This window comes from Meles meles, chromosome 7, assembly GCF_922984935.1.
Source record: "Meles meles chromosome 7, mMelMel3.1 paternal haplotype, whole genome shotgun sequence".
NCBI lineage: Eukaryota > Metazoa > Chordata > Mammalia > Carnivora > Mustelidae > Meles > Meles meles.
In genome coordinates this window covers 76,970,613-76,990,727 of record NC_060072.1, presented here as the reverse complement: position 1 = coordinate 76,990,727, position 20,115 = coordinate 76,970,613, and the positions used below count along the sequence as shown (strand labels likewise).

The 20,115-nt window shown below is 37.6% G+C and overlaps 1 protein-coding gene across 1 annotated transcript in view; it reads left to right on the top strand.

The window, feature by feature from the left end:
• CPNE8 (copine 8) overlaps positions 1-20,115 on the top strand; it is a 220,448-nt gene that overhangs the window by 120,113 nt on the left and 80,220 nt on the right. The window contains exons 9-10 of the mRNA XM_046013749.1: positions 2,082-2,186; positions 3,462-3,503. Of these exons, the coding sequence (XP_045869705.1) occupies positions 2,082-2,186; positions 3,462-3,503 (147 nt within the window). The remainder of the gene's footprint in view (positions 1-2,081; positions 2,187-3,461; positions 3,504-20,115) is intronic.

Sequence of the window (20,115 nt, the reverse complement as noted above, 5' to 3'; positions counted from 1 at the left end):
ATATAATACCTATAACAAACAAAATGTGTGTTAGTTAACTGTTTATATTATCAGAAGGCGTCCAGTCACAGTAGATTATTAGTTCATTTTTGAGGGAATCAAAAGTTATGTGCAGATTTTTGACTGGTAGGTCCATGCCCCTGACCCCTGTTTTATTCAAGAATGGGTCTGTTATGTATGTAATTTTGTCCCCATGAACTTTCCTTAACCATTTTTGTGTCTTTTCTCTTTGTTTGTTCCCTGTCTAGTCCTCCCTTATCGCCTTTGTTTTTCTTCGGTTTTAGACATCTCAGTGACCCTTTTTGAGTCTGCACAGTGTATCCTCAATCTTACTTTTCATGGCTTTTGCCTCTAAATTGTTTTCGGTGAGTCAAGTCTGAGAGCATTTGACCACAATATATTCTCTTGAGCTCTGTCAATTTAGTAGCAAGAGTCTGTTTAACTGGGTGAGGATACTACCAGGGAAGGGGAGGGCACTAATGACACCAGTCTTGTGATGAATACTTGATCCTTTTATGTTTCTGTTTGGTCTCTTTATAGAACTAGACTCCTCTTACCTGAGAGGAGGGAAATGGACTCCGAGGCTTTTCAAAATGAGAGTATTTTCTTGTGTGGGTTAGGTGCAGCATGTTCAGTATGGTGCTTATGTAATATTCTCATGTTTGATTGTTAACAGACATCCTAGTGTTTGGAAAACTTCATTACTAAGGTCTTAGTGAGGACTGGGTTTGGGTTTCATTCTGACCAGGATCATTTTATATCTCATGAACTGCTGCATGTATTTACATTAGGCAAGAACATTTCCAGGACCTGATTCATGTATGGAAATTGAATGTTCTGGTGGAAACAGTGCTGGAGTTTGAATCAGAAAAACCAGCTTTAATGCTACATGGATCTTATCTCTTATTGTGTATTCTTTAGATCTGTAGAGCCAATGGTTTAGATAAAGAAAGAACCATAAACTTAGTGTCTCACTGTAAGTTCATGATGTTTATCTTAATCAAGGCCCTTGGGCCTCTCCAAGAATCCTACTTTTTTGCTTGATCCACCAAGTTTCCTTCTCTCCCAGACAGTTCAGCACTTCTGCCCACTTCCTTCTTTTCTGAGGTTCATCCTTCTTATTTCATAAGAAAATTGAAGCAATTGGAGAACTTTCTCATCACAACACCTCCGGTGCACTCTGCCTTCCTGAAAGTTCCTGCAAAATGGCTATCTTTGGTCCCAAGACCACAACTCCTTCATAGATGCCCTGGGTCCCATCCACTTTCATCTACTTAAGGACATTGTTCCAGTCTTCCTCTTATGCATAGTAAACTGTTTCCTATTTGTTGGATCTTTCCTTTTTTTTTTAAAGATATTTATTTTTATTTTTGGGGGGGGCACACAAGCATGAGGGAGAAGCGGACTCCCCACTGAGCAGGGAGGACCCCGAGAGCGTGACCTGAGTGGAAGGCAGACGGTTAACTGACTGAACCACCCAGGTGCCCCTCTGTTGGATCTTTCATTTAGCATACAATCTTGCTGTTATTTCTTCCTTCCCAGAGAGAAAAATTGAAAAGTAACAAAAACCACAAACCTTCTTGTGGATTAATCTATCCCCTGAAGCTACCCCCAATTTCTGTTTATGGCTAAACACCTCAAATATATTCTCTACACATGTGTCTGTTTCTCTTCTCTGTCTTAAATCCATCCCAGCCAGGTTTTTCTCCCCAACACTACAACAAGCTAATATTTTGGGGGAATACTAATGACCTTCATGTTCTTAGCCATAGATATTTTTCACTCTTTCAGTATGTCCTGACAATTTTTATAGAGCTTATTTACAGAGCAGCTTTAGAATTTATTGAATCTGCAAAAGATTATTTTTCTTAAACTTATTGCAAAATCTCCTTGCTTTATATTGTAGTGAGCTTATCTTTAAAGTTCTAAAACCACAAATCTCTTTTTACTAAGTCATATCCCATCTGCAGGAAGATTGACATTTGTTCTATACAAAAAAGAAAGAGAAGAATGCCTACTAAAGAATTATATCATAATCAAATTATGAAAATAAGTGAAACCTTTTCTTTTGTTTTTTACAGTTTTACAATTTGTCATAAAACAGAAGTCGTCAAAAACACTCTAAATCCTGTATGGCAAGCATTCAAGATCTCAGTCAGAGCATTATGTAATGGTGATTATGACAGGTAAAATAAATGACAACTTTTCTGAGAGTTTTGAATATTTCCTGCAGACTTTGTATCTAATAATCTAAGCCAAATTTTTAAAAATTAAGGTGGCTTCTTTATGTATATAAATGTGTATTTAACAAGCGTAGATGATTTGTTCAGAGTTTTCTGAATAACTTTTTTTAATCCATGATGATTTGGAGAAGAGGGTTAATTTGACTCAAGTTTGGTTAAACTGACTGATTTGCCAAGACCAGAAATGTACAAAGTGCTAAAAATATATGAAATATTAGTTTGTTTTAATGGTATTATCTTTCTAGAGAGGGATAAGTAAATATGGAAGCTACAAGGCTATGACTAGTGTATTATCAGCTTTGATGCACTCTTGAAAATGTTACTTGGTATCACTGTTCTCATGGTCATTGAATTATAGAAGTTCTATAGATGTAGAACAGGAAGATGCTGGTGTTTTACACGTAGGTGGATGGGGTGTCCCTGAAGATACTCCTGCAATATACCTAAAGATTCCTTAATATCAAAGTTTTTTTCCTTCTTTTTCATATGAGAGTTGATTATAAGGTTATAATATAAAAGCCCTTACCCCAAAAGAAAAGCAAATAAATAGAAAGTAAGAATCCAGTCTCTTTATTATCTTGTTACTTGAATATTAGAAAAATGCAAATTTATTCTATTAACTAATATCGTAGAAGGCATCGTTAGCAGCATGCCATTAAATTTACTTTAAAACTCGACTGTCATTTTACTCATTTAAAAAGATCATAACTTCAACTTCACTCATTCTTTAAGAAAGTGGTTCTTGTATGTGGTTCATGATTAGCATCACCTGGTTAACTTTGTAGAAATTAAAATTCTCAGGCCCCAATTGAAACCCACTGAACCAGGAACTCTGGGCATGAAGTCTAACCACTCAAGTTTTAAGAAGTGCTCATGTGATTGTGATCTATGCTGAGATTGAGAAATCTTGCTCTTAACACAGTGGTTTTTCTAGAGAAGTAGCTGCATACCTTCCTGTTGAGGAGCCATGTCAAATTATACATGCTTCCCCCATATACTTTCCCTACTCCCCTTAAAGAATCAATAAGATTCGAAAAACCTATTTTAAGATATAAGTCAAAATACAGTAATAAAATCAGCAAAACCCATTTCAAAGTATTTGTAAAAACCTATAAGCATACATTTCATCCAAGAAAATCTATAACTGATTTTTTAATTCTCAATGATGTTTTTTAATTGTACTAAGTAACTTTATGTGTATGTTTTCCCCATGGAAAGAACAATCAAAGTAGAAGTGTATGACTGGGATCGAGATGGGAGGTAAGACAATGTCTTTTATTCTGGCTCTTGAAACTTAATATGCTTTAAGAAGTATATTGAAATGAACACACTTTTTAAAATATTAATCTGCAGATTTCAGATTTTGTCTTATTTTTCCAAGTGTTAGTGAGGTGCTTACATGAAATTTTAAGAATTTGTGTAATTTTTCAACTTGGAGAATAAGACAGAGGTCTTCCTCGTTGCTAGTATCGTAGTAAAGATTTTCAACTAGGACTTGATTTTTCATTGTACACCTTACAGATGTCTTATGTTACACCTTCATAGTACTGATTCTCAAATGCGTGGGTCTCATAATCTTTCTGAAGATTCCTATAACCTTTCTATCCATGTCATTTGTAGGAACCCGAATGGGTACCTGAGTACCCTTCCCCCCTAAAAAAAGACACATATCTCACAAACAAAAAACAAACAAAGCTAGAATTATGTCTGGTGATTCACAATGCAAATAGATGTTCAGAACTCTAAAATCATGGTTTCCCTCTGCATGTCACACATGTTAAATCCTAAAAGAGAGGGGACTCACTACTTTTTCTCTTTCTTCTTTATTTTTCCAATGCTTCCACTGTGTTGAGGTGTTGTTAAATGATGTTAAGCCATGGAACCCAGAAATGCTCACATCTCACCTTGCCCTACAGAGCTGCCTCTGCAGGTCTTCCTGAAGGGACAAGAGTGTGCAGATGTTAGGGGAGAATGACAAGTGCAAAAGCAAAGGACACACTTAATTTTGCTTGGCTAATGCCCTACACTCCAACCCAGAGTTCTCTGAACAATAGAACTGAAGTGTGCGGTTGAAGCCCAAGATCTGAGCAGCGCCTGTCTCACCGCATTTTATATAAGTCAGCAGCCTAGCCCGAAGGGTTGAGGGTGTCTGGATACCTGAGCATTCCTGGTAATGTAGGAGCAAGTTCAGCTGAGAAGTCTGGGCTGTCCTGAGGAGACATCCCTTCTGCTACATAGATTAGGAAAAAGACTAACTGGAGAGCCACACCCAGCATGTAGGTGTGAATGCACCCACACCTGCATTCATTTGCACACATGGTCTAATTTGCACCCTGGAATTTGGCCCAGCTAGTATTTTCTCCTTTTCATGAAGTGAAAAGGGAGGATAAAGAAAGAGGTGAAAACACTATCCCATACTTCAGCTCTCACCAGATAACTGATTTCTTTCTTCATGTGAGATCCCAAGCATGACTCTGGTAAGCTTCCTAACACCAGTTGAAGTTACTCTTAAAGGCAATCCATCTTATACCACAGATCTTTATATTTCTGTCAGCTTATTTATTTAATTGATAATTTATATAGGTTTTCATTACAAGAATTCTACATGCATTCTTGAGAAATCTAAGTAGAAAAAATTATGTTTCTCCTAGGAGAAAGCATTCCCGTAGTATTCAACACTCCATTAAACTTTATTCATTGAGACAATGAGTTTTGCATCTCAGAATAAATAGAAAAAGAAATAATGCCGGTCTGAGTAAAGTAGGACTTTATGCCTTTTATCATGTACCCTGTTTTAAATTTTAATGGAGAGTGGGCAAAAGTGGCAGCTTTTTCCCAGTAGTTTTGGGAAACTGCGGAAATGGTTTCGATCTGAACACTATGAAATGAAGGGTGCAAATTCAGATTTCATTTGCATCCATGACTTTTAATCCTAAATTTGCAGACATTGTAGATATTTTATTGTCCTGGTTTGAAAAGTGATATTTTATGACTCTCCTTCTGTCTCCAGTTTACTTCTGAGCCACAAAAAGTTTGAATTGTTTTGGAGGTCAGAATTATCTTGGAATTTAATTATTATTTTTTCTTTTTTGATATTGGAGTTTTGAGCATTCCTAGCCAGGATGATTTACTGAATGTTTTTAATGTGCCAGTTATTTTCTAAGCATTTTTTCATGTTACTCCTTTTGGAATTTTCACAATAAGAAATAGGAACTATATTAATACCATTTTACAGATAGAGAAATCAAGGCAAAGAAGTAAGGTGCCTAAGATCTCACAACTAACAAGTGGTGCAGCCAGAACTTGAACCCTGGCGGCAGGCTTCCAACAATTCACTCATGACTAATATGCTATATTTCGATAACCATAGAACTGTAAATTGTGGCAATTAAATAAAGACCTTCAACTTAGGCAATGGTCTTAACTCTATGATTCTTTGGTAGTTGTTGATAATGCAGTCACTAGGAAGAATGAAGAGAGTACTTAAGAAACCTTTTAACATAAGTATGTCACTACCTAACATTTTCTATTTCCCAAAGAAGTGGAGGAAGCATTACTAGGTAGCAAGACTATGTAATGGGAAGGTACGGAGAGAGAAATGAGTATTACAGATTTTGAAAGAAAATCCTGGTAGCTGTTGAAAGGGCCAGTGCATTGTAGAAGAGAGCTGTCTTGGATTATGAGAATAAGATCATGAACTGAGTCAAAGGCAGATGCTTAAAGACTGAGCCACCCAGTTGCCCCTGTAGGTCCGTATTTTAACGTAAGACATTTCAGCGCATTATTCTGTATAATCTGTGTGTGTTTATTAGCCTTTTCAGTGTTAGCAAAATTATATTTGAGAATGACATATAAAAAGAAAAATTAAAATCACGATTAAATAATTTTTGATAACCCTTTCACTAAATAATGTAATTTATGAAATTTGAAAGGCACATTGGTCTCTGATAACAGTGATGTGTAAATGCCATAAAATCCAGATACTAGTTTTGTAATGCAATAATACTAGTCACGGATTGTTACATAAGTTGATATTCCAGTTTGTGGTTACATGGTGCTTATAATAACATATGGTTATACTTCTTACATGCATTTTTGTTTATCTGACACGATTTCCCAGTGTAAATGGTCTTTCCTTAAATCAGATGAACATGATTTGACACTCATTATTTTCATGATACAATGTAATTATCAGCAGAAGCTGTTTCCTATTCTTTATCTTCCTGTCCTCTTTAGTACTTGTCATAAATCTTGTACATATATCAATTTTTAAATTCTCTGTCTAGATTGAAAACTTTGATTTCCTCTATTTAGAAAAGATGATTTACTCAGTGGGTTCCCCCTTCCTTTTTTTGACAGCTATAACAGCATTGTCCAGTATAAATATAGTACAAATTCTTTTTTTTAAAAAAATATATTATTTATTTATTTGAAAGAGAGAGAGAGATCACAAGTAGGCAGAGAGTCAGCCAGACAGAGAGAGGGGAGCAGGCTCCCTGCTGAGCAGAGAGCCCTATGCGGGGCTCGATCCAAGGACCTTGAGATCATGACCTGAGCTGAAGGCAGCGGCTTAATCCACTGAGCCACCCAGGTGCCCCTATAGTACAAATTCTATATGTAATTTAAAATTTTCTGGTAGCTGCATTAAAAACTAAAAGCAGTGAAACTGATGTAATAATATATTTTATTTAACTCTGTATATGCAAAATGTTATTTTAATATGGAATCAATACAAAGTTATTTTTTTAAAGATTTAATTATTTGAGAAAGAGACAGAGATAGCGACAGAGATAGGGAGAGGCAGAAGGAGCAGGGAGGAGAGGGAGAAGCAGGCTACCCACTGAGAAGGGATCCCAACGTGGGACTTGATCCCAGGACCGGGATCATGACCGGAGCCAAAGGCAGACACTTCACCAACTGAGTCACCCAGGTGCTCCATTATGAAATTATTAATGAGACACTTCACATTGTTTTATACTAGGTCTTTGAATCCTGGTATGTACTCTTGCTTGCAGCATACTGCATTCTGGCTGGCCCTGTTTCAAATGCCCTGTTGCAATATCTGGGTTGGCAGTTATGATAGTTGATAGCACCATGTAGCCCCATTAAATCCATACAGTATATATCATAAGTAACTTTATATCAGGTATTTGTTTTAAAACTTTTAACTCCATTTTGTCTGTATTTCACAGACGTTTAGAGGTATCCCCTTATAAAGTGGGGAAAAAATTGGTCAGATATCTGTATTATTTTATGTATAAATTTGACCGTAGGAAACCCAACAGATACTCTGATCTTTCAGCCTAGGGAGACTATTTCGGTCAAAAATTTAAGTGAACAATGCTTGACAGTGTTACTTGCTTACCATCCCATTTTGTTTGACTAGCTAGGGTACTTCAGACACGGGAGGTGATAATTATATTCACAGATTAGGAACTTCAGGAAGTGGTGTTATCTTGGGTCAGAATTCTAGGGGTATGTTTAACTGAGTTCATCAACTTGAAATTAATTCTGGAATAAACATCTTGTGCATCTGTGAAGCATACAGAAGCGTGGCGACGCTGTTGCTCAGGTAACCGGTTGACATTAAAGTGGGTATCCTGAGCTAGTTTGGAACCGAAGAGACATAGTTATTTGTCTTTTTATTTAAACACACTGGCGGTGGTCAGAGAGTGCAGAGCCATTGCTTGACCTTGGCATGAATAATCAGTGTAAATGTACCAGTTTTCAACAAGTTAAACCACTTTACTAAAATCATCTCCGTAATTCCCACCATTTCTTCAAGGGATGTGAAGAAAGACTAAACCTCATTTTAACAATTGCAAAGCTGAAGTGCTGAGAAACTGACTTGTCTGGGTTACAAAGCAATCAGTGGTGGTATCTTTGAAAAGCTTCAATTGCTTGAAGTAGTTTCAGCTGACTTTGTAGCTTAATTTAAAATTCAGGGAGCATTAACAGAACAGCTCTGCGTTAACACCGTGTGGCTCTAATGTGGGACTGATTATAAATGGGCCACCGAGTAGATCTCCGTCTCCCAGAACGTGATTTGTTGGAAAGGCTGAACTGGTGAACTGCCAGTCATAAAATTTGTTTCTTGAAGTCTGCTGAGAAAGGAGAGAAGTTTTCTTTTCTTTTTTTTTTAAGATTTTATTTATGTATTTGACAGATAGAGATCACAAGTAGGGAAAGAGGCAGGCAGGGAGAGAGAGAGGAGGAAGCAGGCTCCCTGCCAAGCAGAGAGCCCGATGCAGGGCTCAATCCCAGGACCCTGGGATCATGACCTGAGCGAAAGGCAGAGGCTTTAACCCACTGAGCCACCCAGGCGCCCCAGGAGAGAAGTTTTCTTACTAGCACTCTGCACTGTATCGAATGTAGTCTTTTTAAATAGTGAGTGACACTTATGACAAGAAAGCACAAACTCCATTGATCTGTGAAATGCCAGATAAATGCTATCATTTTCTTGTATGTTACCTTTGAAGATATTTGATAAACACGCTTGATGTTTTATTTCTGCAATTACTGCATCATTACGGTGGGAAAGAACAGTGATTCTTGGTCCAGAGCGTCACTCAAAAATTTATTTATAAGTTGTCTAAGACATTTATGACTCATTTAGGAAGAGACATGTGCAAAACCTTTTTTTATTTGTCTCATTTATTTTAAATTCCCTCACTTATTCTAATTGATCTTTCCTTAACAATTATCCTCTGTTTGCAGTTAAGCCTGAATATTCTAAATGTGTATTCAATAGACAACATTCAGCATCTTTTATTGTTCCACCACCTACCACTTCTTTGAGACTTTTAAAAAATGTTGATAAACGGAATTTCCTAATTGACATGTTATTTACTGACATACTACTCCCCCCCCCACACAACTCCTACAAATCTAGGTAATGATTTTTCTCATATGCAGTTTTTGAGGGTTTTGTCCCCTTTTCTCTTCAATCTACACTTCTTAACCCTCATTAAATACTGACTTAATTATTTATTTATATTGATACCTAAAGTGCTAATCACATTTTTATATTTGTATGTCTCTGTGTTCTAGTAGAAGCTTGATTAGTTATGGAAGAAACTTATTGAAATTGTTTATATATAATCATTATAAGAAATTGTTTCTCATGTGCTAAACAGTTTGCCAGTCCAGTGATAATACACATCTCTAATTTTTATACAGTGATATTATAATTATCTTTAATGCATTTTATATATCTTTCCACTTCTGTGTTAATTTTTGTCTGTTGGTTTTCTGTCTAGGCCCAATTTAAATGGTACCAGTTGTCTGAAAGCTTTCCCTGTACATGTGAATTCATTTACTCCTTCTCTCTCTTGAGTTTTGTGTTTACCATTTAGGAGTGTTTATTAGCGTATCTGTATGTTAAGACTTAGGCTGAAATTTTGTTTCTGCCTTATCTTTCATATTAAAGCTAAACTCTTGGAGGCCAAGGACTTCGTTTTGTCTTATTATTTCTCACACTGTAAACTATAGTATTATATTATTAATGTCCTTTAATGTATTAACTTCTTGCTATGTTATTTCAATATTACAGAAGAGAGAATTTGAAATAACTCTGTTGTCTTTCTGATGAACACACTGTTCTCCGTCAGTGCTTGTTATTTATCTTCTCCTTTCTACCCTACTTGAAATTATGACATGGTCTTGAAAAATATTAGTGATTATATTTCTCTAGTGAAACTTCAGGCAATGAGTAATTAATTCAGCTGTCATTCTCTCTCTCTCTCTTTTTTTGTTACCATTTGCAGATATCTTAGATTTTATATTCACATATCTATGATCTTCTTATTATACAGATTAATTTTTCTACTTTATTCCATGATCAAATATGGATGATTTTCGATGAGTAAACAGTAGAATTGCCAAATAATCACAAACACACTTTACACTGAATTTTGATTTATGATCAGCTTATTATTTATTTCATTTGCCTCCATTAGAATATAAACAGTCAAATTCAGAATGTAAATTAATTTCTAGTTCTTACATAAGGTAATATTAGAGTCCTTAGGGCTCTTACTGTTAATTCTTTATTTTACAAAGAAGAAACTGAGCCTATTTAATTATGTCCAATTTGAATTAATCATCAGTTTCATCACTAAATCTGCCTTTCCTCTCATAGGTTTTATTCTATCATGAGATTATCAGGGATGATACTCAAAATGTTTATCAACCATCAGAATAGATGAGAGCTATATAATGGAAGTAGAGTCCTAGAAATCCTTTTCTTTGCCAGGGTCAGCCTTTTCATTGTTGGATGCAGGGTGGCCTGGAGAGCCTTGGGGAGAGTCTTTGGAAACTGGGGTAGTAGGAAGGCACACCAGAGATTGAACAGTGAAGAGTAGACAATAGGTTTAGAGCAGACTCACTCTGAACAGTGGGTGAGTAGACAAATGTTTTTGTATTTCTACAATGATGTTGACTCTACTGGATTTACACCCCTTGAGTATTATCTCCAGGCATTACCATAATCCCAGGTTTGCAGACTTGAAAGATCATAATTATATCGACCCTTCCCTTGCTCTCAGCTACCACATCCTGTCAGTTGCCAACCTCAGCATCTCTAAGGAATAAATAATGAAATCATGCCACTAGTGTCACTGGTATGAATTCTTGACATTCCCGAAGTTAATTCTGTATTTACAGTTTCCACAAGATTAAAAGATGAAATAAATATGGATATTTATGAAAAGGGTATAAATGTTTTTACTAGGCTAAAACTGGTAATATGTATGTTTGCAAAGTAGTTGAGACACAGGAGGAATTTTTTTTTCTGTACTTATTTATTTATTTAATAAACATATGATGTATTTATATCCCCAGGGGTACAGGTCTGTGAATCACCAGGTTTACACACTTCACAGCACTCACCATAGCCCATAACCTCCCCAATGTCCATAATCCCATCTCCCTCTCTCTCCCTCCCTCCCTCCAGTAACCCTCAGTTTGTTTTGTGAGATTAAGTGTCACTTATGGTTTGTCTCCCTCCTGATCCCATCTTATTTTGTTTATTCTTCTCCTACCCCCCAACCCCCCATGTTGCATCTCCACGTCCTCATATCAGGGAGATCATATGATAGTTGACTTTCTCCAATTGACTTATTTCACTAAGCATGATACCCTCTAGTTCCATCCACGTCGTCGCAAATGGCAAGATTCATTTCTTTTGATGGCTGCATAGTATTCCATTGTGTATATATACCACCTCTTCTTTATCCATTCATCTGTTAGTGGACATCTAGATTCTTTCCATACTTTGGCTATTATAGACATTGCTGCTATAACCATTCGGGTGGACGTGCCCCTTTGGATCACTACGTTTGTATCTTTAAGGTAAATACCCAGTAATGCAATTACTGGGTCATAGGGTAGTTCTATTTTCAACATTTTGAGGAACCTCCATGCTCTTTTCCAAAGTGGTTCCACCAGCTTGCGTTCCCACCAACAGTGTAGGAGGGTTCCCCTTTCTCCTCATCCTCGCCAGCATCTGTCATTTCCTGACTTAATTTTAGCCATTCTAACTGTTGTGAGGTGATATCTCATTGTGGTTTTGATTTGTATTTCCCTGAGGCCAAGTGATATGGAGCACTTTTTCATTTGTCTGTTGGCTGTCTATATATCTTCTTTTCAGAAATGTCTGTTCATGTCTTCTGCCCATTTCTTGATTGGATTATTTGTTCTTTGGGTGTTGAGTTTGCTAAGTTCTTTATAGATTTTGGACACTAGGCCTTTATCTGATATGTTGTTTGCAAATATCTTCTCACATTCTGTCTGTTGTCTTTCAGTTTTATTAACTGTTTACTTTGCAGTGCAAAAGCTTTTGATCTTGATGAAATCCCAGTAATTCATTTTTGCCCTTGCTTCCCTTGCCTTTGGCAATGTTCCTAGGAAGACATTGCTGCGGCTGAGGTCGAAGAGGTTGCTGCCTGCGTTCTCCTCAAGGATTTGGATGGATTCCTTTCTCACATTGAGGTCCTTCATCCATTTTGAGTCTATTTTCGTGTGTGGTATAAGGAAATGGTCCAATTTCATTTTTCTGCATGTGGCTGTCCAATTTGCCCAGCACCATTTATTGAAGAGGCTCTCTTTTTTCCACTGGATATTCTTTTCTGCTTTGTCAAAGATTAGTGGACCATAGAGTTGAGGGTCTATTTCTGGGCTCTCTATTCTGTTCCATTGATCTATGTGTCTGTTTTTGTGCCAATACCATGCTGTCTTAATGATAACAGCTTTGTAATAGAGCTTGAAGTCCAGAATTGTGATGCCACCAACTTTGGCTTTCTTTTTCAATATTCCTTTGTCTATTCGAGGTCTTTTCTGGTTCCATATAAATTTTAGGATTATTTGTTCCATTTCTTTGAAAAAAAAAGGATGGTATTTTGATAGGGATGGCATTAAATGTGTAGATTGCTTAGGTAGCATAGACATTTTCACAATATTTGCTCTTCAAATCCAGGAACATGGAGCATTTTTCCATTTCTTTGTGTCTTCCTCAGTTTCTTGCATGAGTACTTTATAGTTTTCTGCGTATAGATTCTTAGCCTCTTTGGTTAGGTTTATTCCTAGTTATCTTATAGTTTTGGGTGCAATTGTAAATGGGAATGACTCCTTAATTTCTCCTTCTTCTGTCTTGTTGTTGGTGTAGAGAAATGCAACTGTTTTCTGTGCATTGATTTTATATCCTGACACTTTACTAAATTCCTCTACAAGTTCTAGCAGTTTTGGAGTGGAGTCTTTTGGGTTTTCCACATATACTATCATATCATCTGTGAAGAGTGATAATTTGACTTCTTCTTTGCCGATTTGGATGCCTTTAATTTCTTTTTGTTGTCTGATTGCTGAGGCTAGGACTTCTAGTACTATGTTGAATAGCAGCAGTGATAATGGACATCCCTGCTGTATTCCTAACCTTAGTGGAAAAGCTTTCAGTTTTTCTCCATTGAGAATGGTATTTGCGGTGGGTTTTTCATAGATGGCTTTGATGATATTGAGGTATGTGCCCTCTATCCCTACACTTTGAAGAGTTTTGATCAGGAAGGGATGGCTGCACTTTGTCAAATGCTTTTTCAGCATCTATTGAAAGTATCATATGATTCTTGTTCTTTCTTTTACTAATGTGTTGTATCACATTGATTGATTTGCAGATGTTGAACCAACCTTGCAGTCCTGGAATAAATCCCACTTGGTCATGTTGAATAATCCTTTTAATGTACTGTTGAATCCTATTGGCTAGTATTTTGGTGAGAATTTTTGCATCTGTGTTCATCAACAATATTGGTCTGTAATTCTCTTTTTTGATGGGATCCTTGTCTGGTTTTGGGATCAAGGTGATGCTGGCCTCATAAAATGAGTTTGGAAGTTTTCCTTCCATTTCTATTTTTTGGAACAGCTTCAGGAGGATAGGAATTACTTCTTTAAATGTTTGGTAGAATTCCCCTGGGAAACCGTCAGGCCCTGAGCTTTTGTTTGTTTGGAGATTTTTGATGACTGCTTCAATCTCCTTGCTGCTTATGGGTCTGTTCAGGTTTTCTATTTCTTCCTGGTTCAGTTATGGTGGTTTATATGTCTCTAGGAATGCATCCATTTATTCCAGATTGTTAAGTTTGTTGGCGTGGAGTTGCTCATAGTATGTTCTTATAATTGTTTTTATTTCTTCAGTGTTAGTTGTGATCTCTCCTCTTTCATTCATGATTTTATTTATTTGGGTCCTTTCTCTTCTTTTTGATAAGTCTGGCCAGGGTTTAATCAATCTTATTAATTCTCTCAAAGAACCAGCTCCTAGTTTCGTTGATTTGTTCTATTGTTTTTTTCGTTTCTATTTCATTGATTTCTGCTCTGATCTTTATGATTTCTCTTCTCCTGTTGGGTTTAGGCTTTCTTTCTTGTTCTTTATCCAGCTCCTTTAGGTGTAGGGTTAGGTTGTGTATTTGAGACCTTTCTTGTTTCTTGAGAATGGCTTGTATGACTATATACTTTCCTCTCAGGACTGCCTTTGCTGTGTCCACAGATTTTGAACTGTTGTGTTTTCACTATCATTTGTTTCCATGAATTTTTTCAATTCTTCTTTCATTTCCTGGTTGACCCATTCATTCTTTAGAAGGATGCTGTTTAGTCTCCATGTATTTGTGTTCTTTCCAAATTTCCTCTTATGATTGAGTTCTAGCTTCAGAGCTTTGTGGTCTGAAAATAAGCAGGGAATGATCCCAATCTTTTGATACCGGTTGAGATCTGATTTGTGACCCAGGATGTGATGTATTCTGGAGAATGTTCCATGTGCACTAGAGAAGAATGTGTATTCTGTTGCTTTGGGATGAAATGTTCTGAATATATCTGTGATGTCCATCTGGTCCAGTGTGTCATTTAAGGCCTTTATTTCCTTGTTGATCTTTTGCTTGGATGATCTGTCCCTTTCAGTGAGGGGAGTGTTAAAGTCCCCTACTATTATTGTATTATTATTGATGTGTTTCTTTGATTTTGTTATTCATTGGTTTATATAGTTGGCTGCTCCCATGTTAGGGGCATAGATATTTAAAATTGTTAGATCTTCTTGTTGGACAGACCCTTTGAGTATGATATAGTGTCATTCCTCATCTCTTATTATAGTCTTTGGCTTAAAATCTAATTGATCTGATATAAGGATTGCCACCCCAGCTTTCTTCTGATGCCCATAAGCATGGTAAATTGTTTTCCACCCCCTCACTTTAAATCTAGAGGTGTCTTCGTGTCTAAAATGATTTTCTTGTAGGCAACATATTGATGGGTTTTGATCTTTTATCCATTCTGATACCCTGTGTCTTTTGATTGGAGCATTTAGCCCATTAACATTCAGGGTAACTATTGAGAGATATGAATTTAGTGCCATTGTATTGCCTGTAAGGTGACTGTTACTGTATATTGTCTCTGTTCCTTTTCAATCTACTAACTTTTAGGCTCTCTCTTTGCTTAGAGGACCCCTTTCAATATTTCCTGTAGAGCTGGTTTGGTGTTTGGCAAATTCTTTCAGTTTTTGTTTGTCCTTGAAGCTTTTTATCTCTCCTTCTATTTTCATTGATAGCCTAGCTGGGTATAGTATTCTTGGCTGCATGTTTTTCTCGTTTAGTGCTCTGAATATATCATGCCAGCTCTTTCTGGCCTGCCAGGTGTCTGTGGATAAGTCTGCTGCCAATCTAATATTTTTACCATTGTATGTTACAGACTTCTTTTCCCGGGCTGCTTTCAGGATTTTCTCTTTGTCACTAAGACTTGTAAATTTTACTATTAGGTGACGGGGTGTGGACCCATTCTTGTTGACTTTGAGGGTGTTCTCTGCATCTCCTAGATTTTGATGCTTGTTCCCTTTGCCATATTAGGGAAATTCTCTCCAATAATTCTCTCCAATAGACCTTCTGCTCCCCTCTCTCTTTCTTCTTCTTCTGGAATCCCAATTATTCTAATATTGTTTCATCTTATGGTGTCACTTATCTCTCGAATCTCCCCTCGTGGTCCAGTAGCTGTTTGTCCCTCTTTTGCTCGGCTTCTTTATTCTCTGTCATTTGGTCTTATATATCACTAATTCTTTCTTCTGACTCATTGATCCTAGCAGTGAGAGCCTGTATTTTTGATTGCACCTCATTAATAGCTTTTTTGATTTCAACTTGGTTAGATTTTAGTTCTTTTATTTCTCCAGAAAGGACTTTTATCTGTCCAGAAAGGGTTTTTCAAATATCTTCCATGCCTTTTTTGAGCCTGGGTAGATCCTTGAGATTCGTCATTCTGAACTCTAGATCTGGCATATTACCAATGTCTGTATTGATTAGGTCCCTAGCCTTCGGTACTGCCTCTTGTTCTTTTTTTTTGTGGTGAGTTTTTCTCCCTTGTCATTTTGTCCAGATGAGAATATATGAAGGTACAAATAAAATAATAAGAGGGTGGCAAAGATCCCAGGATAATGCCTTCAACCTAATCAGGAGAGACCCCTAATGTTCGGGGGGGGGCGAGGGAAGAAAGCGGATATAAAGAAGTTCAGGGGGAAAAAAAGTAAAAAAAGAAAAGAAATAAAGAAAAAATATAAAAAAGAGAAAAAATATATATATAGATAAACTAGTTAAAAAACGTTGAAAAAGAAATGGGCAAAAGTTAAAAAAAAATAGCAGAAGAAAAAAAAATTGAATTAGCCACAAGACTAAAGGATCATGGGAAGAAAGCCATGAGTTCTGTTATTTCCTTTCTCCTTCTCTGGAATTCAGCTGCTCTCCTTTGTAGGGGAACTTGGTCTTGGCTGGATGTCTTGTTGTTCTTCTGGGGGAGGGGCCTGTTGTAGTGATTCTCAAGTGTCTTTGCCCGAGGCGGAATTGCACCACCCTTACCAGGGGCAGGGCTAAGTAATCCGCTTGGGTTTGCTTTCCGTTGAGTTCCGGAGGACGGGAATGTAAATGGTGGCCTCCCAGTCTCTGGCCTGGAGGAGCTAAGAACTCAGGGCCCCACTCCTCAGTGTGCCCTCAGAGAAAGGAGCCCAATCACTCCCGTCTCCCTGGCCTCTGGCCGCGCTCCGAGCTCACCCAGCCTGTGCCCGGTTCAAGGTAACCCCGAGCTGAGAGCTCACTCCTTGGCTCTGTCTCTGTAGCCGGCTTTCCCGCTCTAATACCTGCGAGCTCTGCGACACTCAGACACCCCCGATCCTTCTGTGACCCTGTGAGACCTGGGGCCACATTGACCCCGCGTGGGCTTCACCCCGGTTTAGCCACTGGAGCGATGTCCCTCAGTGGAGCAGACTTTTAAAAGTCCTGATTTTGTGTTGTGTTGCTCAGCTGCTTGCCAGGAGCCGGCCCCTCCCCCTGCGGTCTATCTTCCCGTCGCTTTGGATTCACTTCTCTGCTGGTCCTGCCTTTCAGAAAGTGGTCAATTTTCTGTTTCTAGAATTGTTGTTCTTCTTCTCTTTGATCTCCCATTGGATTTGTAGGTGCTTGCAATGGTTTGATAAGCTATCTAGCTGATCTTGGGCTACCTGGTGTCATTTCAGCCTGCTACTTCTTCGCCATCTTGACTCCTCCCAGCAGCCTTTAAGGAAGGGGTCGATTTCCTGTTTGTAGAATTGTTCTTCTTCTCTTCGATCTCCCGTTGGATTTGTGGTGTTTGCAATGGTTTGATAAGCTATCTAGCTGATCTCCTGCTTCCTGATGTGGTCTCAGCCTGCTACTTCTCCGCCATCTTGACTCCTCCCCCACGGGAGGAATTTTAAGAGACTTTGCTGAGTTCCTCCCTGTTTTTCATACCAGATAATATTGTAATATAGTAATCTATAGTAACAGCTCCTTTCCTGGAGCAGGTCCTCTACCTAAAGTCTTTCAGACAGTTAGGTGGAAGGTCAAAGGTTTTTCCTGAGCTTTCTGTTTCTTAAAAATAATCAGCCTGGGGCGTCTGGGCGGCTCAGTGGGTTAAAGCCTCTGCCTTCAGCTCAGGTCATGATCCCAGGGTCCTGGGATCGAGCCCCACATCGGGCTCTCTGCTCGGCAGAGAGCCTGCTTCCTCCTCTCTCTGCCTACTTGTGATCTCTGTCTGTCAAATAAATAAATCAAATCTTTAAAAAAAAAAATCAGCCTGAAATAATCCACATGCTAAAAAGATGTACTTTGGGGTGGCAAGAGTTGTTCCCCTGTAGCATAGAAAAAGAACTCAAATTACCTGAAAATGTTATTTTTTAATTGGTCTGTAGACATGATTTAGTATTCAAATCCAAATTTTAAAATCTAAATACCATTGACCAAAACATTTCCACCTAAATGGAAAGCATAAAACACAAAGAAAAGAAAAAAGAAGACCATGAAATAATCTCTGAATTTGGACGTCTTTCTAAATATAGTAGGAGATAGAGCAAAAAGGGTCTTTTGTTAAAATGAGCTTTTTCTTTTCTAAGATTTTATTTATTTATTTGACAGACAGAGATCACAAGTAGACAGAGAGGCAGGCAGAGAGAGAGGGGGGAAGCAGGCTCCCCACTGAGCAGAGAGCCCGCCCGTCACGGTGCTCGATCCAGGCCCCCAGGACCATAACCTGAGCGGAAGGCAGAGGCTTTAACCCATGAGCCACCCAGGTGCCCCTAAAATTAGCTTTTTAAGTGAATACTAATGTCTCATAGAAAAGTGCACAAGTCATAAATACACAGCTCCCTGAAATTTCACAGATGGAATTTACCATGTTTATATTCAGCACCCGCATCAAAACATGACTTTACCAAGCACTGCAGAAGCCACCGCCTCCCTCTTCCATTCATTTTTGCGACTCTTGACCAGTAACCACTTTCCCAGACTTTCATTAGTATGGCTTAGTGTGCCTGTTTTTGAATTTTATATAAATGGAATTGCATAGTAGGTTCTCTTTTTTTGTCTGGCTTTCCTTAACATTGAATTTGTGAAATTTGTTCATGTTACATGTGATTTGTTCATTCTACTACTGAGAGACTTTTTTTTTCAGTTATTAGTATAATTAGTGCTTCATGAACATATTTGTGTATACTTTTTGGTTATACATTGTGAAATTCAATCCAGTTGCTTATATACCTAGGAAAGCATCATATGGTGCTGTGTGAATGAGGTGGCAAAGTTAAACTGGCTCACAGATCACCCGTTTATTCCAAGTTACCCATTGATTTTTATAGAAACAACTTGATTTTTTTTTCTCACTCATTTAATTGATATATAGTCACTCTTGCCTTATTAGCTTCAGAGACAGAAACATCTAAATCATATGCAAATTCCTTCTGTATTTTCCATATGTAGGGTTCTAGATCCTATTTTAATGTTGAGCAATAACAAAAAGGAAAGTTTTAATTGTACTTTATTCTCCAAAAAAATCAAGATACCACCTGCCTTATGGCTAATGGTTCTGATTCAAGTACCTGCTAACATCTCCATGGGTCCTTAGTTTTTGTCCTAAGATGAAAACATTTCTATTTCTATTATATTCAAAGCATTCAAGAATAATTTCTTATAAAGATGCTTTTTCGCCAAAGAAAGAAAAGAATTCCTAATGAAAGGAAGCAGAGTTTTAAAAACCATTTTGAGAGGTGGACACTTGTGTAGACAAGACACTCGGTCATTCAACTCTGAAGCAACACAACATTACTTATTTTGATTATTTTTATTATCATTTCATGCCACCCTTCAGACTATTTCAGTTTGTTATTGTAGTCTGAAAAAAAAATACAGCTTATTTATATTATAACACGCATGAGAAATGTGTTGAGTTTTCCAAGAGAAAAACACAAAGGTTACCTCTTTCCCCATTTGTGGTCATTGTTTTTTTTTTTAAAAGATTTTATTTATTTATTTGACAGACAGAGATCACAGGTAGGCAGAGAGGCAGGCAGAGAGAGAGGAGGAAGCCGGCTCCCTGCCGAGCAGAGAGCCCGATGCGGGGCTCGATCCCAGGACCCTGCGATCATGACCTGAGCTGAAGGCAGAGGCTTTAACCACTGAGCCACCCAGGCACCCCGGGGTCATTGTTTTTAGCCACGAAAATACTGGATAAAATGTAGCCTGGATTAACATATTTGTGACTTCACGTAGTTTTATCAATTGTATTCATGTTTAAAAGGGTTTTCCCTTTGCTTATGTTGAAGAATATTTTGCACATCTCTATAATGATTTTGTGTCATCTCCAGTCTATGAAATAGAAAATCTTAACCTTTTCCTATAATCAAGAATAAAATACATATTTTTTTTCACTTATTGCCAGAAACATTGTGGACCATTTGCAGCTGGGTGTCTCCATGAGAAACCTATGAGAAATACCTCTCCAGATACTGTTTAAGTAGGCTTGGGATACAGTCTAAATGGGAATTGTTTGAAAATTTGAAAAAAACTCCCCAGGTCATCCT